The sequence below is a fragment of the Neofelis nebulosa genome, chromosome 17 (genome assembly GCF_028018385.1).
Source record: "Neofelis nebulosa isolate mNeoNeb1 chromosome 17, mNeoNeb1.pri, whole genome shotgun sequence".
Classification (NCBI taxonomy): domain Eukaryota; kingdom Metazoa; phylum Chordata; class Mammalia; order Carnivora; family Felidae; genus Neofelis; species Neofelis nebulosa.
This window is the reverse complement of record NC_080798.1, coordinates 13,625,096-13,649,008: the sequence shown is the minus strand read 5'-3', so window position 1 is coordinate 13,649,008 and position 23,913 is coordinate 13,625,096. Positions and strand designations below refer to the sequence as shown.

General features: G+C 57.2%; 1 protein-coding gene across 1 annotated transcript in view; it reads right to left on the bottom strand.

Moving 5' to 3' along the window:
* MEGF8 (multiple EGF like domains 8) overlaps nucleotides 1-23,913 on the bottom strand; it is a 40,997-nt gene that overhangs the window by 10,149 nt on the left and 6,935 nt on the right. Inside the window, exons 4-34 of the mRNA XM_058709119.1 lie at nucleotides 23,261-23,441; nucleotides 23,093-23,181; nucleotides 22,162-22,577; nucleotides 21,586-21,731; nucleotides 21,338-21,460; nucleotides 19,061-19,215; nucleotides 18,633-18,752; nucleotides 18,136-18,280; nucleotides 17,874-18,037; nucleotides 14,929-15,129; nucleotides 14,343-14,543; nucleotides 13,654-13,890; nucleotides 12,641-12,759; nucleotides 12,427-12,558; nucleotides 12,220-12,333; nucleotides 11,669-11,917; nucleotides 10,966-11,165; nucleotides 10,466-10,676; nucleotides 10,115-10,364; nucleotides 9,450-9,582; nucleotides 7,274-7,521; nucleotides 7,071-7,181; nucleotides 6,780-6,898; nucleotides 6,215-6,422; nucleotides 5,493-5,673; nucleotides 4,794-4,957; nucleotides 3,949-4,093; nucleotides 2,108-2,339; nucleotides 792-915; nucleotides 451-664; nucleotides 112-326 (exon numbers count right to left, since the gene is read on the bottom strand). Of these exons, the coding sequence (XP_058565102.1) occupies nucleotides 112-326; nucleotides 451-664; nucleotides 792-915; nucleotides 2,108-2,339; nucleotides 3,949-4,093; nucleotides 4,794-4,957; nucleotides 5,493-5,673; nucleotides 6,215-6,422; nucleotides 6,780-6,898; nucleotides 7,071-7,181; nucleotides 7,274-7,521; nucleotides 9,450-9,582; nucleotides 10,115-10,364; nucleotides 10,466-10,676; nucleotides 10,966-11,165; nucleotides 11,669-11,917; nucleotides 12,220-12,333; nucleotides 12,427-12,558; nucleotides 12,641-12,759; nucleotides 13,654-13,890; nucleotides 14,343-14,543; nucleotides 14,929-15,129; nucleotides 17,874-18,037; nucleotides 18,136-18,280; nucleotides 18,633-18,752; nucleotides 19,061-19,215; nucleotides 21,338-21,460; nucleotides 21,586-21,731; nucleotides 22,162-22,577; nucleotides 23,093-23,181; nucleotides 23,261-23,441 (5,547 nt within the window). The remainder of the gene's footprint in view (nucleotides 1-111; nucleotides 327-450; nucleotides 665-791; nucleotides 916-2,107; nucleotides 2,340-3,948; nucleotides 4,094-4,793; nucleotides 4,958-5,492; nucleotides 5,674-6,214; nucleotides 6,423-6,779; nucleotides 6,899-7,070; nucleotides 7,182-7,273; nucleotides 7,522-9,449; nucleotides 9,583-10,114; nucleotides 10,365-10,465; nucleotides 10,677-10,965; nucleotides 11,166-11,668; nucleotides 11,918-12,219; nucleotides 12,334-12,426; nucleotides 12,559-12,640; nucleotides 12,760-13,653; nucleotides 13,891-14,342; nucleotides 14,544-14,928; nucleotides 15,130-17,873; nucleotides 18,038-18,135; nucleotides 18,281-18,632; nucleotides 18,753-19,060; nucleotides 19,216-21,337; nucleotides 21,461-21,585; nucleotides 21,732-22,161; nucleotides 22,578-23,092; nucleotides 23,182-23,260; nucleotides 23,442-23,913) is intronic.

Below are 23,913 nucleotides of genomic sequence, written 5' to 3'. Positions count from 1 at the left end.
TAGCTGGACAGGGAAAGTGCCACGGGAGAACCAGAGCTGGGAAACAGAGGAGGAGGTGCAGGGCAAAGAGCCCCCCACCCCCCATCCACCGACACCCAGCCAGTGCAGTACCTGTTGGAGGCTGCTGCTCCAGACACAGTGCTGCCAGCCCCCATCCGCACCTTTGGAGTCCAGGCAGGAGGTGCAGTTGGGCAGGAGGTGACAGGGAGTGGGACAGGGTAGGGGGGGCGATGACTCCACCGGCATTGGGGACACATTTAGCAGAGAGTGGCTGAAGCAGGTCCAGTCATAGGTGGGCTGCACCGAGAGGATGCGGCGGGTCTCCCCTGGGGTTAGCGGCACAGGAATTAGAACTGGTCCCCCCTCCCCTCCCCTGCCCTCTCCCTCCCTTCCTTGGGCCCAGGGGTCCAGGCCCCCACACGTTCCTCCAGGGGACCGAGCGGGCCTCACCTGTCCTCTTGAACTGCCTCGTCCACATGCACTTGCCCTCCCGGGTGCACTGCTCACAGTCGGCGGCCCCACACACAGCCTCTGAGCAGTTCCCGGCCCAGAAGACCTCCCGCTGGTTGATCCGACAGTCATTCTCTGAGGTGCAGGACCCATTCCGCCCGATGCAGGCGCCCTCGGGGCAGTTGGTACACCACTTACAGCGGGGGGCAGATGCCTGGTGGAGGAGCATGGGCTCCGTGGGGTCCTCAGGGTCCCCCAGCACCCCTCGTAACCTGGCTCTTCCCACCCAACCTCAGCTGAAGCTCCTGAGATGCTCCCAACCCATCGCCCCCGCCATTCACCTCTCCATCTCCAGGCTGCAGGGTCCGGGGGTGGCGGGCCAGGCACTCACTGCAGGTCCGGAGACGTCGACATTCCTCCGGAGAGCGAGGCATTGGGGAACACGGGGGGCCCCCACAGCCCAGCCTAGGGAGACATGAGGCCTGGTTCACCACACCAGCCAGACCCCATCCCTCCTCCTCCTGCCCTTGCTACTTCCTGGTGCTTCCTAGACATCGTCCTGCAGGCCCCCCAACGTGCACCCCGAACTGATCTCAGCACAGGCCTCCCAACCTGCTCCTCTCCCATCCTACTTGGCAACGGTCTCACGTCCCCATCACCCCAGCCAGAGATACTGGACAATACCCCACACCTTCCTGCCCCTCCAGTCACCAAGGCGTCCCCCTGTCTCCACCCCTGCAGCCCCTTGCCCAGCTCAGGCTTCTCCCTCTCACCCCAGCCTCCTCCTCCTCCTCCTTGGCCTCCTCCAGGGCCTCCACCGACAGCCTCCTTCACCACTCTCTCCTTCCCAATAGTCCCAGGGCTTTGTGCCGGGGCCTGTTGCTGCTCTCCCCTGCTCAACCTTCCCTGGCTCCCCATCACCCACAGGGGAGGTTCATAATCCCTTACCCAGAATCCCTGAAGGTGCACATATTTCAGAATTTTCCAGATTTTAGAAAAGCAGTAGGTGTACCCACTGCCACATAGCACTCCTAGTGGAGTCTGGGAAACACCCCATAAATCAAACCCTTTAATAATTCAGTAGTAAACATGGTGACCTATTTAATGAGCCAAGCCAAGCCCGTTAGTAGTCCCATACCAGTTCAGGATAATTGCAGAGCCTAAAGAGTTTGTGCTGAACCTGGGACAGCCCTTTCAGCTTCCTGAGATGTCTGGAGTCCAAACTACAGATGAGGAATCCGTGGACCTGGCTGGAGCCCAGCGCCACAGCCAGGCACGGGAAGCACTTTCTGAGATGTCCCCACCCACACTTCCAGTCTCATTTCCCCCCAACATAGATGGGCTCTAAAATACACCAGGCACAGCCCCACTTCTGAACCTCTGCTGGTCCAAACTCTACTGGTCCTTTAGGAGCCAGTTCAGACCCAGCTACTCCAGGAAACATTCGTGGATGATACCCCAGCCCCCAAGCAGGGATTCTCACTTGCGGGTGCCCCAGCACGACCCTGTGATGAAGTCACCCATTTTCCCATGTGAGCTGATATCCCAACCAGACAGTACCCTTCTGTGGCCTCCCCCCAAGCCTGGCCTGGCACAGAACCCCTTTTGGAGGGCACCTGTACCAGCCCCCCGTGTGATGTTCAGTCACCATGGTTACCTATGAGCCTGGTCTCCAGACAAGCAGGCCCCATGGCACCAGGTGCAGGCCCCAGACTGGTTACAAGCTTCAGGTGAGGGCAGCAGGCGGCAGGGGTCAGGGGGCAGGGTCAGGGCCAGCAGGCGGCCCAGGGCCACTCCCCCGAAGCCACCTGAGATGTATAGGCGGCCTCCTACCGCCGCCACGGCATGGGCCACAGACTCCTCCATCGGGGGCCCCACAGAGGCTGGGCCTGGCGAAAGACAGAATGTTCAAAGAGATCGTCAGAGAAGAGAGCCTCATAAAGATCCCAGTCAGAGGGGGACGCTGAATGGAGCAACAGTCTAAGGAGAGCAGAGACGGACCGGGAAAGACAGACAAGATACGTAAGGCCAGGCAGGGCAAGAGAATCGGACACAGACAGCAAGACAAAAGAGAGGGAGAGACAGGGGCGCCTGGGTGGCTTGGTCGGTTAAGCGTCCGACTTCGGCTCAGGTCATGATCTCTAGGTCTGTGAGTTCGAGCCCCGCGTCGGGCTCTGTGCTGACAGCTCAGAGCCTGGAGCCTGTTTCAGATTCTGTGTCTCCCTCTCTCTCTCTGCCCCTCCCCTGTTCACGCTCTGTCTCTCTCTGTCTCAAAAATAAATAAACGTTTAAAAAAAAAAAAAAAGAGAGGGAGAAACAAACAGAAAAAGGAAACAGAAAGAATGAACGGAATGAGGATAGAGACAAAGGTTTTGGAACCGGACAGAGGCAGTGGTTGCATAACATCGTGAAGGTACCAGACACCACGGCATTGTTAATTTTATGATGGGTAATTTCCTTATGTGAATTTCGCCTCAAGTTTTTTAAAACCTCCAGAAAAAAAAAAAAGAGAGAGAGAGAGAGAGGCAGTCACAGAGAATTAGATGGGGCGCCTGGATGGCTCAGTCGGTTAAGCGTCTGACTTCAGCTCAGGTCATGATCTCATGAGTTCGAGTTCGAGTTCATGAGTTCGAGTTCATGAGTTCGAGCCCCACATCGGGCTGTGCTGACAGCTCAGAGCCTGGAGCCTGCTTCGGATTCTGTCTCCTTCTCTCTCTGCCCCTGCCCCACTCATGCTCTGTCTCTGTCTCTCTCTCAAAAATAAATAAACATTAAAAGAAAATAAATTTGTAAAAAAAAAGAGTAAAAGGGAATTAGAGACAGAGAGTCAAAGAAAGAAGCAAAAAGAAAAGGGAGGAAGGCCCAGAAGCATACACAGTTATATACACTTACATACATACCACTTAAAAATGGTAAGTAAAATAGAAAGGCAAGGTACCAGCCCCTTTCCAGCCTCTGAACAGCAGAGACCCCCCACCCACATATAATAGTATCGTCTCCAGAGAGTGGGATTCTGTGGGATCTTTTTCTTCTTATTTCACTAATTACATACAATGAATATTATTACTTTTATAATCATAATAAAAAATAAAACTTTCTAAGAAAAGAAAGGTGGGCATCTCCATGGGTATTTATTATTATTATTATTTTTTTTTTTTAATGTTTATTTTTGAGAGACAGAGAGAGACAAAGTGCGAGTAGAGGAGGGGCAGAGAGAGAGGGAGACACAATTCAAAGCAGGCTCCAGGATCTGTGCTGACAGCACAATGCGGAGCTCGAACTCATGGACCGTGACATCATGACCTGAGCCAAAGTTGGACCCTTAACCCATTGAGCCGCCCAGGCGCCTCTCCATGGGTGTTTAGATGATGGAGGGGAAAGAGGCTTTGCCGGTGGGTCTGAAGGGGCCCAAGTGACCCTGGATGACGAGGCTCCCAGGACAGGGCCCGGACCCCTCCAGGATGTCCCCGGGCCTCCCAGGGAGAGCACTGGACTTACGGGTGAGGTCGGGCAGGAGCCAGGCGTTGCAGTTGACCTGGTAGAGTAGAACGTCACTGCTGAACTCATCAGGGTCCGAGCGCCCCCCAAGGACCACCATGGTGTCCCCTAGCAGGGCTGCGGCATGGAAAAGCCGGGGGCGTGGCTGTTGGGATGACACCCGCAGGATGGCTGGTCAGAGCCCACACTCCTCTGCTCTTCACGCTCCCTCTCAGCCCACCTGCCACCCTGAATCCCATACCTCAGCCCCCAGCAGCCCACCCAACCCCTAATCTCCTTCAAATCTCAGCTCCTTCCTCCAGGAAACCTCCCTCACTCTTCAGAGCACCCCCAGGGCCATCTCTCTTCCCCGAACTCCCCGAACCCCCATGCCCTGTTCCCCGGGAACCTGGCACTGGCTGCTTGAGATGAATCCCACATTTCTTGTGTGACCTTGCCAGCTGGGCTGGGGGCACCCTGGGGGTGAGGCTAAGGCCCCAAAAAGGGCTTGGAAATATGTTTGCGGATGGAACACTCAGTTGTCTCTAACCAGCACATCCAGGGTCCGCCTTCTCCCGCATACTATCTCCTTTGGCCTTGAATGCAGGAGGTTCAAGTAGCCTCAGTCCCAGATTTTTTGGATGGGGAGGCTGGGAAGTAGAGGGACCTGCCAGGGCTACACCAAGAGAGGGGCAGAGCTGGAGCAGAACCCAGGCCTCTGACCTCCTGGTCTAGGATTCTTCCCTCCCAGTGAGTGATGGGAGAAGGGGAGACGTGGGGTGCCACAGGCCTGTCTAGGGGACTGGAAAGGGAGGGCCCTCCTTCCTGCCCCCCTACACCTAGCTGTGTACACCTCTTTTCCTGACCTTTGCCCCCTGGGAAGGGGCCAGCAGGCTCCAGGTACGGTCAGGACAGTGCAGGGAGTAGAGCTCAGGGGACGGGGCTGCCAGCTCCACGTGGAAGCGGAAACCCCCAAACACGTAGAGGGAGTCAGTGGCCTCGTGGTACACGGCAGAATGACCATAGAGACCTGGCGGGGGCGGGGGAGGGGGGATGAGTAAGCAGAGACTGGGGGGAAGGGCTGGTGATTAGGAACGCCCCCTGCCACACCTCCCTGGGCTCCCCGTCCTGTGACCACACCACCTAGGAGCTCTTCTCAACCCCTCCTTCCCCCTTCGGCTTGAAAGGACAACCACTAGAGACCCTGGGCAAGAGAAGACAGGGAGACGGGGTACCTGGATGTCCTGGAGGGCAGTGATCAAAGAATGGAAGAGGAGAGATAGGAAAAGAATACCTGAGGGGCGGTGATCTAGGCCCTGGGAGAGGAACATGGTGGCCCAGTGTCATGGGGCAGAAGGTGGGCAGCTTATCATGGACTAAAGAGAGAGAATGAACTTCTCAAGAGGTGGTCTCCTGAGAATCTGGTGGGCATGGGGGGGAAGACAGGGAGACAACCAGCTATAAGGGACAGTGACCACGGGGTGTGGCAGTGGACAGAGAGCCTACACAGAGCCCTGGATGGCCAGGCGTCCAAGGTGCTGTGCCCTCCCTGTCCCCAGCCTGACCTGTGGGGGGTGTCCCGCTCTGGGCTCCGGACACCCAGGTGCCAGTCACCAGCTGGTACTCAAACAGCTGCTGGTTGAAGCCATTTTCGGGGGAATAACCGCCCACCAGGAGTAGGGACAGGCCACGGCGGGCAGTTAGGGTGTGACCGGCAACTGCTGGCAAGTCCACAGTCTGAGGAACCTGGGGGACACAGGGCAGAGGTCACCAGGGAGCAGGGGGTTAGGGGTAATCTTGCAGGTAGAAGACTCAGAACTCCTGACACCCCCCTTGAGCTGCTAAGGAGGTGCTGAGCTGCTCAGAGCTGGTCAGACCCCAAGCTTCCAACATGCCCAGCCTGGTCCCAGCAGGTGTGCATGGGCGTCGAGTCATTTCTGCCTGCTCGGGGTCACTGACGCAGGTAGGGGCAGCCTGGTGTTTCTTCTGGAAGCCCTTGCTCTTCTCTCTCACTCTGGCTGTGTGGGGCTGACTGTACCCTCTCCACACAATGGGCTGTGTCCCCGCCTCACGGACAGGAGGATCACATCCGCTTGGCCACGGACTGGGTTGGGAATACAGCGTGACCCAGGATGGCTAGTAAACTTCAACTTTAGGACGTGTGCTGGAGCCCGGAGGGGCGGGGCTGGGGGGAGCTACATCCTCTGGAGGTGAAATGGCAGGAGTGGCTCTGGTCACCCCTGCTGGAGATGGACTGTGGGGGCTGGAGGAAAGGAGACAGGCTCACCTTCTCCTGCCGCCACTGCAGGGTGGTGAGGTTGAGGACCCAGAAGTCGCGGGTGACACCCCCGGCCGTGAGTCCCCCCAGAAGGTACATGGCACCACGGCCGGCGGACACATAGGCAGCCGCGTGGAAGGAGCGAGGGGAGGGGCCCGGGCCCCCATCCTCAGCTCCCGCCAGCATCTGTGTCCACCGTCGCTCACTCACGGAGTACCTGGCGCCAAGGTGCAAAATCCAAGTCTTAACTAGAGTCATCCCAGTATCCTCTGGGGTGACCCCCCTCAACACACAGTTACCCCAACATCCCCTAGGGTGACCCCCTATCATCTTACCATCCCCCCCCACCCGGGGTAGCACCACCCAAAACAGTATCCCAGACCCTGAGATGAGCCTCCTGTGACAAGTGCCCCATCATCTTCTGGGACGTCTGCCTGCAGAGATTTGTTTGTTTTTGTTTTACACCAGGTGGCTTTTTTCTGCCCCCGAAGGGACTCATGTGACAGACATCTCAGCATCTCCTCAGGTGACCTTCTCTCACTCAGGTATCCCACCTCCCGGAGGCATCCCTCACCTGTACAGGTTTCCTAGCAGCCCCTGGGGCAGGCCCAGGCCCCCAAACATCCACAAGGTGGCATCAGGTCCCTCCACCATGGTGTGCCCCAAGCGGTGTAGGAATCGGCTAGCAGTGTCCTGGGGGTGGAGGTGGGGACACGAGGGGTCAGGCTAACGTCACTATAAAGTGTCAGGCTGCATGTGGGGTCTGGGGGCTGGTCCCAGGAATTGGGCGGGGGGAAGGGGGGGGCAATGATCCAGGAAGTAGGCTGTGTGGCACCTCCTTGCAGGAGTGGCATCCACAACTCACAGCTGAGAGGCGGCTGTCCATGAGGGTCTCCCAGACCAGCTGCCCGCCGTCCAGCTTCGTGGCACAGTCTGGACCCCCGAAGCCCTCAGCACAGATGCACACACCCAGGCTCTGGGGAAGAGCAGACGGGGACTCAGAGGGAGCCCTGACCACCACCCCTGTCCCACACGGCTTGTCCTGTGCACCCCCCGTTCCCCCCATACCTGGTTACAAGTCCCCGCCCCGCTGTGGGCGTTACAGTTCTCGGGACACAGAGCCATGCGGCAGTGGGGGCCAGCCCAGCCCTGAGGACATCGGCAGAGTCCAGCACCTGCGGCCCCGTCCTGGGCCACACACTCCTGGGGGACAGGGCAGCTCCCCGGGCCCCCTGACCCGCAGCGGGCAGAGCCCACGGAAGCGTTGAAGCCCCAGGATGAGGAGCCGTTGGCCTCCCAGTGCAGGACAAGCAGGCCTGTGGGGGAGAGAGGCCAGAGACTTGTGGCAGGGCTGGGCTCCAGGACGCTGCTCTACCCCCAGGTTTAGAGAAAATCCAGTGTAACTGGGCAGGGGAGGAAGGCACTCCTTGTATCTTATAATCACTGCCATGCTTAGCTGTTCTGCACCCTGCACACTCTCTCCCTCATCCAACCCATCAAATTCCAATCCCAACCCCATCACCGGCAAGCTCCGAACCCTCCACAGCTCCCTACAGCTCTGACCTAAGACCGAGTCTCCTTACAGAATAGATCAGTGGTGAGGGAGAGGGGCAGGAATTCCTCATGGGTGTAAATAATGTCGGGGGTGGGGAGGGCATTGGGTGGCTCGGTCGGTTAATGTATCCAACTCTTGGTTTCCGCTCAGGTCATGATCTCACGGTTTGTGAGTTTGAGCCCCGCATTGGGCTCTGCATTGACGGTGTGGAGCCTGCTTGAGATTCTCTCTCTCCCTCTCTTTCTCTGCCCCTTCCCTGTATATGCGCACGCTTTCTTCCTTTCTTTCTCAAAATAGATAAACTTTAAAATAATAATAATAAGGGGCGCCTGGGTGGCTCAGTCAGTTGAGCGTCCGACTTCGGCTCGGGTCATGATCTTACGGTTCGTGGGTTTGAGCCCCGCATTGGGCTCTGTGCTGGCAGCTCAGAGCCTGGAGCCTGTTTCAGATTCTTCCCCTCCCCTGCTCATGCTCTGTCTCTCTCTCAAAAATAAATAAACATTAAACACACTTTTAAAATAATAATAATAATGCCTTGATAAAGTTATGTTAATAGTGGAGATGCCATAGGCCCTCTGACCTCAAGGCCTCCCACTCTCCCAGCCCTCTGTGCTCTAGCAGGGCGGGTCCCCAGACTGCCTCTCCGGGCCTGGGCACCTGCTGCTCTTCTGGCCTCCAGAGCCTGGAGAAGAACCCTCCTCCCTCTCCCACACCGCCCCCTTCAGGCCTCCAGTGAAATCTCACCGCTAAAAAAAGCCCTCCCCAACCCTCCAGACAGGCCAGGTGCCTCCTTTCTGCTTCCTCTCATCCCTTAGCAAAGGTGTCACCATTCTGACTAAAATGTGTTGATGCTGTTTGTTACCCTCTTCCTCCCCACCTGCGTCCCTTGTTCTGCTGTACGCCCCGGGCACCCAGCTCGGGTGGGGCTCACTGAAGGTGCTCTGTACACATTTGCTGGGTGAAGTGAAATCGAGGGCCCGTAGTTTTAGTTGCTGTCTGTGGAGGGCTCCGGGGTCGCGTGCAGTCCCCAGCAGGCCAACTACCACTCCGCCCTCTCTTCCAGCCCCGGAACCACTCCGATTTACAACGTGAACAGGAAGTATTTCCAAATTCGGGCCCTTCAGCCGCCACAGGTAACAAATTATTTTTAGCGCAACTCCATCAGACAAGGCCGGTTTCCCAACCTCTCAGCACTGCTGATGTAACGGGCCTGGTAATTCTTGGTTGTGGGGGCCACCCTGTGCGCTGCAGAAGGCACAGCCGTATCTCCAGCCTCCACCCGTGGCACGCCAGCAGCACTCGTGACGATCGCAATGTCTCTAGACTTAGCCAAAAGGCCCAAGGGGCAAAATCCTCCCCCACCCCCGCCCTGTTGAGAACCACCAGGCTGAGGAGACAGTCAGGGGCCTTCACGCCAGCCACATTCTGCGTACCCCAAAGACTTGTCCCACATGGGCCTTCTCTCAGAGAAGCAGCCCAGCCAGGGCAATCCTATTAGCCTCTCAGCTGAAGAAACTGAGGCCCTGATGTAGCAAGGGACAGCATCACCCAGGAAGTCAGGGGCAGAGTTGGGCTGGGTCTTGAGCCCACCTCAAGAGCAGGGAGCAAGGGACCTTGCTCAGGGAGCAAGGTACAGGGACAAGGGCTCCATAGTCCAGGACAGGGTCCCGCTTTCCCCAGCCACCATACCAGACAGGGCCTGCACAGTGAGAGGCCTGTCCCGCCGCTGGCCACAGAAGGCAGCAATGAGGCTACGGTCCGACTGGACGACACCAGTGTCCAGGAAGCGCGGGAATCCATCAAAGGCCAGGACATAGCTCAGCTGGAAGTGAAGGATGCAGAGTGAAGGATCAGGACAGTAAGGCTGAGAAAGAGGGATGCTTGGGGACGTTTGGGGAGGAGGAGGAGCTCAAAAGGAGAGGGCAATCTGAGACCGGGAAACGAGCTGCTTGAAACTTCTGGGCAGACTGTCAAACTGTGGCACGGAGGCTACCATTCCCCTCCCAAGCTCACAGCAGACATGGCTAATCGACGGATCAGGCACTCTGCATGGAGACTCGTTCTCGGTGCCCAGCTCCTGGCAGCCCCTACCTACTGGCCAGAGTTGGCACACACACATTGTACAGATACTAACCATGCCTGGACCGAGGAATGGGGAACGGGGGGCTCAGGAAGTAGGAGGTGATCTGGGGAATGGGAGGATCTGTGGGCTTAGGAATGAAAGTCTGGGGTCTGAGGAAGGGAGCTTAGGGTTTGTAGGATAAAGAAAAAGGGATGTAGAGTCAGGGCCTGTCTGAGGATTCAGACTGGGTGGGGGAAACATGGGCCTGAACTCTGGCACCCTCGGCACTCACCGTGCAGGGGGTGCTGCTGTCGGGGGAGAAGGTGAGGGTGAGGGGGGGACAGAGGGTCCCAGGGGCACAGGGCTGCAGCACCTCGGTGGCTGAGACAACCCACACGCAATAGGACAGGCCTGGCCCAGCTCTCGCTGCCCCACCGCCTGGAGGCAGCAGCCCCCCAACCCGGCGTGAGCCCAGCGCCACTGAGGACACGTTGGTAAGGAGGGCACGCCCCCCACACTCCCGGAAACAGGAGCCACCAGCCCTGGGGAGACAGAGGAAAGAACAAGAGCGTCAGACCAGCCTTGCCCTGTCCTACCACATCCCTAACCACACCCTGGCCCACCTGGCTGGCCCCTGGCTCACCGAGGGTCCCCATAGTAGCCGGGGGAGCAGAGCTGGCAGTGGGCACCTTCGGTGTGGTCCTGACAGAAGCAGAGCCCGCTGAGGTTGTCACAGTGGCCGCGGCGCGGGTCCCCATGCCCGTTGCACTGGCAGGGCCGGCAGCCGCCCGAGCCCGTGGCGTTGCCAAAGCTGCCGGGCCGGCACCGTTCGCAGTGCTCCCCCCACGTCCAGTCTGTGGGGGCCCCAGCAGGTGGGACACAGAGTCAGGGCAAGGGCAGGAGGGGCCCGACAACTGGCTCAGCTGATCCCTGACCCCACCTGGCTGCTTCAAAGGAAGGTAAGCAGGGGCCCAGACTGGGGAGGAATAGCCAAGTCCCAGGATGGGGAGTGGCACTGAAACTGTTTGGGGTCAGAAGCAGGCAATGGGACAGGGGGATCCACAGCTGGGAGAGGAGACCCAGAAGCCCAGGCAGAGAAAGGAAACTGGAGCTGGCCCCGGGGGTGGGGATGTGGCCGCTCACCCTGGCACTCATCACAGAAGCCAGGCCCCCGCCGGCGGCAGTGGCTGTGGAAGTTGCAGCCGCAGTCCCGGGAGCAGCGGGGTGCGGGGGGTCCCGGGGCGGGCGTGGGCGGGGGCAGGTCTGACGTCCAGCCCAGGTCACACACGCAGGTGAAGTCAGGGGGACCGCTGCATACACCATGGCCACAGTCTTCCAAGCACCTGAGGGCGTGGCAGGAGCACGGAAGGGCTAGGCAGGCCCTCGGCCCCCAAGGCACCCCCCGACACACCCCATTCCAACCCATCATCTCCATGGCAACGCCATCACAAGCGACTGCCTGTTCCACGGTCCTGGGCTCCGTAGGCGGCCCTGTCTCCAAGGTAACCCCATTGCACGTGGTAACTTCTGTCTCTATAGTAGCCACGTATCACCATTGGTGATCTGCTCTCTGTGAAAACCCCTTTCAACTTGGTCCTCCTCCATTTCCATGGCAACGCTGAAGACTATGGCCCGTAGTCCATGGATGACCCGTCTCCACAGTAACTAGTGTCACACTGGGGACCCTGTCACTCTAATGAGGGCCTACCCTGCAAGGTAAAAACCCCGGGCTCACTGGGGATGCTGGTTCCAGAGAGGCACCCCAGCACCATGATCACCTCCTCCCTCCATCTCCACGTGCCCCAGCCCTGGGGCGACATCTCCATGGAAACCCACACCCACTCACGTGCGGTTGCAGTATGTGATGCCATCGCCCTGGTAGCCCCGCTGGCAGTGACACTCGTAGCTGAGGGGTGTGTTCAGGCAGGTCGCCCGCAGGTGGCACCGCGCCAGGCCCAGGCGACACTCGTCCACGTCTGGACAGCGGGCATATGCCCAGCGGGCAGGGAGGGCCACAGACAGCCCCAGGCCCTCCCCCACCCACAGGGAGCAGTTACCCCCACCCAGAGGCCCCGAGAAGTCCCCCTGAAGGCACCTGGGGGGGGCAGGAGGTGAAGAAGGGGGTGGGAACAGAGAGAAACAAGAGACAGAGACAGGGAGACAGTGAAAGGGAGAGAGAAGGAAAGACAGAAACAGAAAGACAAGAAGGAAGAATGAGAACAAAACAGCCACAGAGCCCGGGTAGGAGTGGAGAAAAGAGAGAGAACCGGAGAGAGAGGGGAAGGGAAGAAAAACAGAGAAAAGGTGAAGGAGCAGAGAAACAGGCCATTAGAATTAGGGCGGAAGGAGAGCCGCATCCCCCGCCCCACCCTCTGGCCTCACTGTCCCCTGCCTCACCGTCCCAGTGTGGGGTTGTCCTCATTGCCGCACCAGCCGCACTCATGGCTCTGCAGACACTCGTGGCAGGTCAGGAAGCGGTCGCAGCTCCGGCACCGGGGCTCTGAGTGCACGCTGCAGGGCGACAGGCGTGGTGGGCATCCCACCGCCCACCCCCCCGGCTCCATTCTCCTCTCTGGGAGCCCCTCCACCCTGACAAGACTGTACCTGTCGTCCCAGCCACGGCAGCCCCCGTGCGGGTACCGTGCCAGGTAGGCAGCGAACAGGAAGCAGGTGTGGGTGGACTGACACCAGGCGCACTGGCTGGAGTTGGCCAGGCAGTCGTCACAGGTTAGGCGTCTGGGGGCGGGGAGCAGGGACAGGGTCAAACCGGCCCCCACAAACCCTCCCCATACCCTCTCCCTGGGCCCAGGCGGCTCACTGGCTGCAGAGCGGGGGACACTCCTCTGGGCTCTTCAGGGCGCCCCGACTACGGCCCCGCCGGCTGCACGCTGCATCCCCTTTGCGGCTGGTGCTCTGATGCCACTCGCAGAAGGGGTCCTGGGGAGTTAAGAAGGAGGAAGAGCCCAGCTTAGCCATCTCCCTTGGGCTGCCAGCACAGGCTCCGTCCCCAGCTCAACTAGCAGCTGCCTCCCTCACCCACCCACTCCCCAGACCACCCCTCCAAGCCCACCTCCCCCCCCCAACTGCCATCCTCTCCAGACTTTCCCCTCTAGCCACGGCTGAAGATCCATGGGAACTGCCTTCCCAACAGCCACTGCCTTTTGGGGCAACAGAACCCCTACGTGTGGTCCAGATAGGGCTGATCTATCCTTAAATTCAGATGTGGACAGGGCCACACGTCCTCCCCCTCAGCCTCACAGACGGGTCTGAAAGTCGGCACAAGACCCAACCAGAGCCAGTGAAATGTCCTTCTAGGACTTCCATTGAACTAGGGGGCGAGAGTGGGGTGAGGACGGAAAGTTGCTCTCTTCCACTTAGGACTCGGGTAGCTGAGTGGGGGGACAACGGTCTGGAGCCCTTGTGAATCCCTTGCAACCCCTGAGGAATGAACCTCCAGGGAAGCAAGGGTATAGAATGAAGAGAGATGGATGCCTGATGACACGGTCTGATCACAGGCCTAAAGACCTACTCCTGGACTCTGGAGCCTGAGCCCATAAATGCTCCTCTGGTAAGGAGGTACCAACTTGGGTTTCTGGCAGTGACAACAGAGAGAGTCCTGATTGCCAGGAGCCCATTCTCCAGCCCCTCTCCTCTGCTCCCTACCCAGCTCTCAACTGTAGATCAAAGACAACAGCTCCACCTGCCTCCTGCCACTGCCCCCAGGGGGACCCCTCGGATGCCCGTACCAACTCCAGGGGCCCTCCCCCTTTTCCAGTTGCCCGATTTGGCTGCTTTTGTCTCGAGACCTCCCCTCTGCGGCTTGGCAGGCACCTGGGTACAGGCGTGACAGTCACGATGCTCCTCGCAGAGCGGGCAGAGGGCAGGCACCAGCACCAGCAGGGACCCGCCGGTCCTGTCGTCCCCGCAGTGGGCCCCGCTCTGGCGCAGGTGGCAGGTGGCGCTGGTCAGGCACCAGCCGCAGCCCTGGTCCGCCAAGCAGCCCAGGCAGGAGGAGTAGGACGAACAGGCTGAAGAGCGATAAGGCTCCAGAAAGAAGAAGGAGATCTCCTGCGGGAAGTGCTCACGTTAGGATCAGGGGTCCACACTCCGAGTCACAGGGCAAGAGTCGAGGTTGGGGGTAGGGGTCAGGGTTTGGGGCTACAGACTTCAGTGTCTGCAGACAAAGTTGAGAACTTCAGCATGTAGAAAGTCAGGATTTAGGATGAGCAGACAAGAGGGCATCAGGGTTTGAGAGAATCTAGAGATTAGAGGTCAAAGTACAGAGGGCAGAAGTCAGGGCCAGTGAGGTCAGGGCAGGAGTCAGAATGTGACATCAGGTCAGAGTCTGGGAATCGGAGGTTGGGGCCTAGAGGGCTCAAGGTGAGGCCCAGAGTTCAAGAGTCAAGGGGTAAGAGGTCAGGTCAAGAGGGTTAGAATTTGTGCTCTGGCATTCAGAAAGCTCCGGGGAACTGAAGTCAGGGCCTGGGTGAAGGGTCAGAGGCCAGGGCCTGGGTACTCACGCTGCCACCTGGCACGCCAGTCCGGTCCCACAGCAGGGTAAGTTCACTGTGCCCAGGGCCTGCCGAGCCATTGAGCTGGCCCCGGATCTCGACCGCATACTTGTGGCCCCGGCCAGGCAGTGGGAAGAGGCGAGCAGACCCCGGGCGCTGCAGCCGCCTTGTCTCCTTCTCCTGCTGAGCCACCCAGCGCCCCACCTCCTCCTGGGTAAGGGTGGGGGACAGACAGGGGCCTCAGAATGTTCCAGTGCCACCCTAACCCCTGAAACCTCCAAGAGCCCCAAACCCACCTAGCACTCACCTCCATCCTGGGAAGAGGGCCTCAGAGTTCCTTAGACCCCAAGAACCCCTGCAAACCCTTAAACCCTCCAACAACCCACCTCAGGGAAATCGGATTTAGTAACTCAGACGTTCCCTACCTTCTTCAAAATTCCCCCCAAACTCCACTCATAACTGAAAACCCCAGGGCCTCCCTCCACTAAGGATATATCCCATGCCTCTGATTTTTCCCTAGTCTTCCCCTGGCACTATATACCCCAGCCCCCATACTTGTAATTAGCAGCCCCCCTGAACGTTCAAGCACCCTCACCATGTTCTCTGTGTCAGGGCCACGGGCCATCCGGGCCAAGACATGTAGACGCTGGGCCCGGGCCCACACAGCTACATCCTCAGCCCCCGGCCCCCCGGGCCCTCCTGGCAGCAGTGGGTGGATGAAGCCACGGTAGACCAGAGACACGTCGGTCTCTGGGCTGGGCGTCAGAGTGATGGTCGTACTGCGGACAATCAGGACCTGTGCCAGCCAGGGAGAAGGGGATGTGTGAGTGTCTCTTTGCATGGCCCCTCGGTGTCCACACCCAACCTCCTTCCCTATTTTATGAAACATGAGACTGAGGCCAGGGGCACTCTGAGTTGGGACTTCAACTCAGACAACAGACAACAGGGTCCCGGCCTCTGCTCATCACTTCTCTCAGTAAAATCCAGGACCCCAGACCTTTCAGGAGCCTCTTCCCTGACATTTCACCTTTCCACCTAAACCCTTAAAGAGTCCAGATTTTTTTTTTTTAAGTCCCTTAACTACAGGGTTTGGAGAACTTCCAGGTTAGTGAACACATCCACGCCAGCGAGGGGAGGCACCCCAGCTCCATGAGGACAGTGCTCCTTCGCTCACAGCCCTTCGGGGCCTCGCCCTCTGTAACGTGTTCTCTGTTATACAACAAACCAGTACATAAGTTTAAAAAAAAAAAAAAAAAAAAAAAAGAGTCCAGATCCAACATTCAAAGTGACAGACACACTACGTAATTTGTTAGTGTGTGTTTTATAATTGCAAAAAAATGGAATAACCCATGTGTTCGTCAATGGGAGGCTGTTTAAATAAACTGCAGCACTACAGCCCTACAATCTAAATGGACTATTACAAAGCTTTAAACAAAACAAAAAAATGAGGTGTTTTCTAAATTCTAAGGAGCTTGCCAGGATATGTTAAGAAACAAAAGGAATGGGGTTCCTGGATGGCTTAGTCGGTTAAGCGTCCGACTTTGGCTCAGGTCATGAACTTGCAGTTCATGAGTTCAAGCCTGACTGTGCTGAAAGCTCAGAGCCTGGAGTCTGCTTCAGATTCTGTCTCCCTCTTTCTCTCTCTGCCTCTCCCCAACTCAGGCTGTCTCTCTCTCTCAAGAATAAATAAACATTAAAAAAAATTAAGAAATAAAAGGAAGGAGCACCTGGGTGGCTCAGTCAGTTAAGTGCCTGACACTTGATCTCAGCTCAGGTCACAATCTCACGTGAGATCAAGACCCGAGTCGGGCTCCACACTGACAGTGCGGGGCCTGTTTGGGATTCTCTCTCCCTTTCTCCCTCTGCCCCCTTCTTGCTCGTGTGAGTGCGTGTGGTCGCTCACTCTCTCTCTCAAAATAAATAAATAAATTTTTTAAAAAAAGAAATAAAAGATAGAATATTACTTTTTGTGCAAGAAAGAAAAATAATTCAATGTCACATTCACATGTATCTGAATAGGCAGATTCTGCAAGGATATAAAAGAAATCCAAATGGATCTTCCAGGAAGAGTCAGGGTGGTCTTAAGTTGGGGAGATGCTAGGGAGAGCTTCCCATACTGCTCTAGATAGAGAGCAGGATAGATGGAGACCCTTTTTGCTTAACAACTTTTTACATCACTGTGATTTTTTAACCATACAACTTTTAAAAATCAAGAAGTAGCCACTGTGGAAAACAGTTCGGTGGTTCCTGCATAAGCTAAACATTGAATCACCATATGACCCAGCAATTCTGCTCCTGGATATAAGCCCAAAGGAGCTGACAATAGGTGTTTATTGCAATACATACGAATTTCAAATCATTCTTTTCTGCGTTAAAAACTAACATAATATTGTATGCCAATTATACTTCAATTAAAAAAAATAAAAAATTTTTTTTTTTTAATTTTTTTTTTTTTCAACGTTTTTTACTTATTTTTGGGACAGAGAGAGACAGAGCATGAACGGGGGAGGGACAGAGAGAGAGGGAGGCACAGAAGCGGAAACAGGCTCCAGGCTCTGAGCCATCAGCCCAGAGCCTGATGCGGGGCTCGATCTCACGGACCGCAAGATCGTGACCTGGCTGAAGTCGGACGCTTAACCGACTGCGCCACCCAGGCGCCCCAATAAAATATTTTTTAAAAGCAAACACGGGGGCGCCTGAGCAGCTCAGAGGGTTATGTGTCCGACTTCAACTCGGGTCATGATCTCACGGCTCCTGAGTTCGAGTCCCATGTCGGGTTCTGTGCTGACAGCTCAGAGCCTGGAACCTGCTTCAGATTCTGTGTCTTCCTCTCTCTCTCTCTCTGCCCTCCTCCATGCACGCTCTGTCTCTCTCAAAAATAGACATTAAAAAATGAGTTGAAAAAAAGCAAATATGTATGCAAAATGGTTTATCCATGAATGCTCACAGCAGAACTATTCTCAATAGCCAACAGGTATAAACAGCCATCGGCTGATGAATGGATTGGCACAGTCATACAAGAGGATATCATTCACCCATAAAAAGGAACGAAATTCTGAGGCATGCTACAACATGGATGAACACTGAAAACACTACTTTAAGTGAAAAAAGCCATACACAGAAGACGACGTGTATGATTCCATTTATAAGGCATATCCACAGTTGGCAAATCCAGAGTTAGTAGACTGTCAACCACTAACCAGTAAAAGGTTAGTGGCTGGCCAGGGGCTAGAGGGAGAGGGGGAATAGAGAGGGATTACTTAAGGATCTGGGGTTTCTCTTCAGGGTAACAAAACTGTTCTGGAACCAGGTGGTGATAGTTGCACAATATTGTGAATGTGCTTAATATCAGTGCTGGTGAATTTTACACTATGTAAAATTTTACACTGTGTGTTTTAGCACAATTTTTAAAAATCAGACCCTTGAATGTAGAGACTTATGAGGCAAACACAATAGTTGTATAGAACCATTTGAAAAACAAAGACCCCAGGACCAGACCCTTCAACACTCCACGCTGGGCCCCACCCCCTGGCTCCCCACCTTGTCGGGCTGGGAGGCATTGGGCGGCTGCTGGAAAGTGAGCAGGTGCAGGCCAGGCAGGAAGCTCTGGGTGACGCAGGCCTCCAGGGATGTGACGAAGACAGGTGCAGGCCCCCACCAGCCCACGGTGCCTGAGATCTGCTCCCCTCGGCAGCGGGCCTGTTCTGTGAGGACCAGTGGGGGGGGGGGGGGGGGGAGGGGGAGGGGAAGGTCAGCATGGGGCGCTGTGCTGCCCCCTCCCACACTGCCAATGGGCACTCACCAGGCCGAGGGAGGCAGCTCTCATTATGCACGCACCAGCCCAGAGCGCCGGGCCCCCGGGGAGGAGTTGTCGGGCCGCTGAAGGCCAGGCAGGCCTGGCAGTCACCCAGAAGGCGGCCCAGGCCCAGGCAGCTGGCAGCTGGACACTACAGGGAGGGGAGGGGACAGGGGTTACTGTCCACAGGGGCTTAAAGGATCTGGAAAGGACTGTAGATTCAGGAGTAGTGGGGTGGAAGGCGCCAGGAAATTAGAGAAGGGACTTGAAAGCCACTTGGAATGAGGAAGAGCAACAGGACAGGAGCTAAGGGATCTGGGGACAGGGTCACAAGCTCAAAAGCGCTGGGAGGGGTCAGAGGTTGAGGGGTCAGGAATGCCAATCTTAGGTGTGAAAACAAGTGTCCCAAGTGAGAGAAAGTCCTTCTCTGCTTGGTTGAGACAGAGGGAGACGCTGACGGCCATGTCTCTGCACTAGGAGACAGAGCTGGGACGGTCACTCACAGCCCCAGACGGGGTCCCAGGAGGTGGTGCAGCTTGGCAGGCCCCCTGACACCAACTGCATTCAGGGTCTCGGGAGCAGACGCTGTGGTCCGTGTACATGGAGCAGTAGTCTAAGTGGTACTGCAGAGACGGGGAGTGGGAGAGGGGGCTCCTCAGACCTGGAGCCTGCTCCCTCATCCCCACTCCCTGTGATCATCCCGGGGAGCCTCCACTGCTCACTCAGCACCTTGGGGATCCCTATCTGCTCTGCCCTTAGCCCCAGGGACCTCCGTTCCTCCGCCCTTGAACCTGGGGACCAACCTCCCTCCTCTCATATCCCTAGGGACCCCAGTCCTTCTCCCAGGGACCCACCCCACCTTTCTCCCACATCCATGGGAACCATGCTACCTCCTTCCCAGCCGCCCTCTCCCTATCACCCCAGTGCTCACGTCCGGAGCAGGCGCCTGGAACACAAAGGGAGGCACCTTGTAGGCCATCAAGTCCCCACGAGGCCGGCCACTGTACCCCCCAGCCACCAACAGGACACTGCCACCAAGCACAGCCGCCACATGCGAGTATCGACCACTGGGAGGTGCTGCTCGGCCTAGGAGAATACAGATCCCCCCCGCCCCGCAACAAGGACATGAGACTCTAACCAGTCTTCCCTTGTCCCTCTAACCACGGCTTCCTTGTCCAGAGGACTACCCGACTCTCCTATGCTTCAGCCCAACCTGCTACTTCCTGCTTTAACCCAGCATGCCCAAGGAAGCCCTCCTAGCATGTCTGGCCCCACACCTGCCAGAGCTTCCACACCACTGTGCAAACCACCTTGAAGACAGAGCATGATCTTGGGGGTCAGAAAAACTTGGCTTCGATTCCTATGTCTACCACCTACTTGGGCTCAAGTCATGGATCAACTACTAACTTGCTGAGTGGCCTTGGGCAAGAGACTCAACTTCTCTGAGTTGGTCTCTTCCTCTGTAAATGGAACTGTCCTCCTGCCCTCAGGGAGCCACGAGGCAGGGTGCCTGGCTCTCTCCTGGTATTGTCTATCTGGCACCAGCCTCCCTTCTGGTGACAACTCTGATTTTCCTCTGGAAAACCACCCTCTCCCACTAGAGTCCACAGGCTCAAGTTGAGCTGACCCTGCCTCTGGCAGCAGTGGGGTTTAGCCCAGGCCCATCAGTGTCAGCGACAAGTTCTGGAATAGGACCCAGTTCCTTCAATTCTTGGGAGAGAGGCACCCTCTTCCCTCTGAGCATTTTAAACACATTTTTTTTTAACGTTCTTTACTTTGAGAAAGAAAAACAGAGAGAGTGCGACCAGGGGAGGGACAGAGAGAGACAGAGAGAGAGAGAGAGAGAATCCCAAGCAGGCTCTGCACTGTCAGCACAGCGCCAGACACAAGCCTCGATCTCACGAACCACGAGATCATGACCTGAGTGGAAATCGAGAGCCAGACGCTTAAGCGACTGAGCCGCCCAGGCGCCCCTTCCCTCTGGGCATTTCAAAGGAGTAGATATAGTCCCAGGGCTGCTGGTGACCATTTACAGATGACAAACCTGCCACAGAATGAAGTGAGCTCAAACAAGGGCTAGCTGATGCCATCACGTAAGCACCCAGATCCAGACCAGCCTGAAGCCAGTTTTCACTCACATGAGCCAAGAACTTGGGTTTTGCTCGAGCTGGCTGGGTTGGATTGGTCACTTAGAGCCAAGGGTCCTGACTGATGTGTAAGTGGTCAGTGATCAGTGATCCCTCACCCTCTTACGGAAAGGTATGCTCTGTAAACACATGGGACTTGGCCTGGGGACTTGCAAACTACAAAGGAGGAAGATTCGGCCTTTGGCCTAAAGGAGAAACAGGGACAGGCAGATGAGCCCTGGATTCAAGGCCTCGAATGCCAGCCCAAGGCTTTATTGCTGATGGTCAAATAGGGTTCCGTGGGGGAACCCTTCACCCAGCCTACTCCTTAAGTGTCAATGTCCCTTCCTTATGCTTGTTCTCTGTCCTCATTCTTCTGTGGGGGGGGGGGGGGGGCGGGGAGAATAGATGGGCCCCCTAGAAGTCCACAGCCCCCTGAAATAATATGCCCAGTTTGTGTTACAAGCGTCTTTCTGAGGAGAGGGCCTGTGGCTTTCTTCTGATTCTCAAAGTAGTCGGATTCAATGAGTTTGAAGGTTTCTCCACCGACCCCCCCCCCCCCCCCCAGGCAAGCCCTGGGGCCGGATTCTGACTTTACAAGACAACATACTGAGCTCTTCGCTAGGCTGTCTCCATCTTTGAGCCATCTCAATTCATTCTCACAACAGCCCAGTGGGTTAAGTGTTACCGTCATCCCCATTTTACAGATGGGGAAACTGAGGCACGGGGTGATTAAATGATATTTTTGCACAGATGGTTGTTTGGGGACAGCCGTCCTGGTTCTGCCACTTGCCCATTACAGGACCTTGAAAAGGTCCCACGTAGGTAGGCGCTTCGCTGGGACAGCTGGAAACTGGTAAAATCTGGACTGGCTGCTGTAACTGCCTCCGGTCTCCATGGCAACGGTGCCCCTGTCCTGCCTCCAGCACAGGCTTGCCCCCCCCCCCCCCCCCGAAGCCAGCTCCAGAGGGACGTCTGGCTCACCCTACAAGGACCGAGGTGGCTCCTGCCTGAAGCCCAGACTCAGCGTCAGGGAAGCGCGACTCTCAGAAGCCCCTCAGGAAAACGGACGGGCCACTCACCCTCAGGGGTTCCCGGGGGGGCAAGCTCGGCCCCCGACACCCACTGATGGCAGCCAAGGTGGTAGAAGAAGAGGCCATCTTCATAGCATTTCTCCTCCTGGTAATGGGTGTGCACGTTGCCCCCTAGGAAAGGAGGAAAGGGGCACAGCTGGCAAGCCTGGCGGACGTGGGGACACCCGGGCAGGGAGCCTCAGCTCAGTGCGGGCTTGGGGCCCTGGCAGGCAGGCGGGATCAGGGAGCCTCCTCACCATAGACCACCATGTAGTTGCCCAGGACGCTGGCTGTGTGGAAGGCTCTCTCCCGTGGGCCCTGGAGCCCATCCCGGCCCTTCAGGGTGGTCCACACGCGCCGATCCACGTGGAAGAGCTCTGTGGAGTTCACCCGCACAGAGAACCTGTAGGGAGCAGCAGGGGAGGAGCTCAGGGCAGGAAGGGCTTCTCCCCCTCCCTTGGGCTCTCAAGAGCTGTGAGATCACCCAGGGTGAGACCGGCTGTGACGGGGTTTATGTCCCCTTGGGACGAGAGGCTCCTGCTGGGCAGGACACAGCTCCGGCTCATCACTGGGTTCCGTGCATAATCTAGCCAGGGCTGGCCCTCCAAGCAGGGTGTGGCTGAGGGCATGGATGGGTGGGAGTGTGTGGGAAGGAACTGGCCAAGACAGTGAACGAAGGGATGGAGAATGAGTGAGCGGGCGGGCACCTGAGGGACTGAATGACCTAGTGAGTGGCCGGATGACTGCAGAAGTGCATCAGTGGGCGAAGACCAGCAAAGACTGAAGGCCCAGGGGACTGGGCCAGGCTTGGCCCTGCAGGGCAGGTCACTTACCGCGCGGTGGAGGGCCGGTGTCCACCGTGAACCAGCAGGGTGCGTGAGGGGGCATGGAACACCATGGAGTGGCCCGTGGCGGCAGGAGGCCGCCCGCCCGCTGGAATCACCTGCTCCCAGTAGCCCCCACTGGTGCTGTCGAGACGGAAGCGGAAGAGGCCAGAGGAGAAGAGGTCGTGCTGGGTGCGGCCGCCAGACACGTAGAGCCAGATGTCATCCACTAGGGCGGCGGCGTGACCTGCCAGGCCTGGCGGCCCCGAGGAACTGGAGCCAGGTGGTGCGAGCAGCTCCCAGTGGCCCCCGCCCAGGGGGCTGAAGGCCCACACGTCGCTGGTGAGGGAGCCATCAGCCAGCTCACCACCCATGAGCACCAGGGAGCCGGCCCAGGCCACAGCCACATGGGAGTGACGGGCAGCCTGTGAGAAAGAGACCGGGAGACAGATGGTGACACACAGAAAGAGTAACAGAGACAGAGACACAGGGAAAGACAGAGACACAGAGAAAGACAGACAGAGATACACAAAGAGAGGAAAGAGAGACAGACACATGCAAACACAAAACAGAGGTGAGACAGAGGAGGCAGGAAACAGAGATGGCAGAGAAAAAGAGAGACAGATAGCCCAGAGGGAAGACACAGAGTCCAAGAGAGAGCAGAAAACCAAGAGGCAGGGACAAAATCAGAGAGAGAAACCAAGAGAAAGAGACAGGAGGTCCACAGAAGAAGATGCAGAAGAGGAGATAAAGGAAGAAAAAAGAAAATTAGAGCTAGAAAGGCAGTACCGGGAGGAGTAGGTGGGCATGTATCAAGCTGCAGGGGTGGGGACGCATGGGATGAGGGTGTCGCTCTGTTGGGGGTGGGGTGGTGGCTGGCTGGGTCTCACAGAGTGGACAGGCACCTCTGAGCAGGGCAGGGGCGAGGCGGGGTCCATACCGGGGCAGGACTCAGGTCCCAGCGCTCCCAGGCGTTGGCAGAGAAGTTGTACAGGACGAGATCACCCAGGGCTCTGTTCAGGTCCTGGCCTGCGGAAGGGGAGATGGCCTCAAGCCCTGGCCACAGGCTGCAGGCTGCTGGAGCCAGACACGCACCCCCTCTGCTCACCTCCAAAAACAGCCAGCAGCCCCGGCGGGGACAGGAAGGCACCAGCTGCCCCAATACGGGCCGAGAAGGCAGGGTCCCCGGCACTCACATTGTGCCACCAGCCAGCCCCCTGGTTCTCCCACAGGTGCAGGTCACAGGCGCGTCCCAGGAAGCCAGGCTCACAGCGGCATGGTCCCAGGGGCTGGAGGGGAAACAGGACACAAAGGCAGGGATAGAGAGAGGAAAAAAGAGAGACGGGGGAGGAGAGCCAGAGCCAGAGTGAGATATAAGGGGTAGAAAGGGAGAAGGAAAAAGATGGACAGGAAAGGAGAGATGGAGTGAGATAGGAAGGAGACAGGCCAACAGACAGAGAAAGAAAGGGACACAGTGACACATCAAGAGGGAGGAAGAGAGGTAGAAAAAAGCAGACAGACCAACAAAAATAGGGGAATGGGAAAGACAGAAGGACCCGGAGAGGAAAATGAGGACAGACAACAAGAGGAGAGGTTGGAGGAGAAGGACAATGGTGAGGTCAACGTCAGCCTGGGCTGGAAGACTTCAGTCTGAGGCCCAAGGTCAGTGGTCAGAAGTCAGAAGTTGGGGCTGGAGGGGGCGCCTGGGTGGTTCGGTCAGTTGAGCACCCAACTTCGGCTCACGTCATGATCTCACAGTTC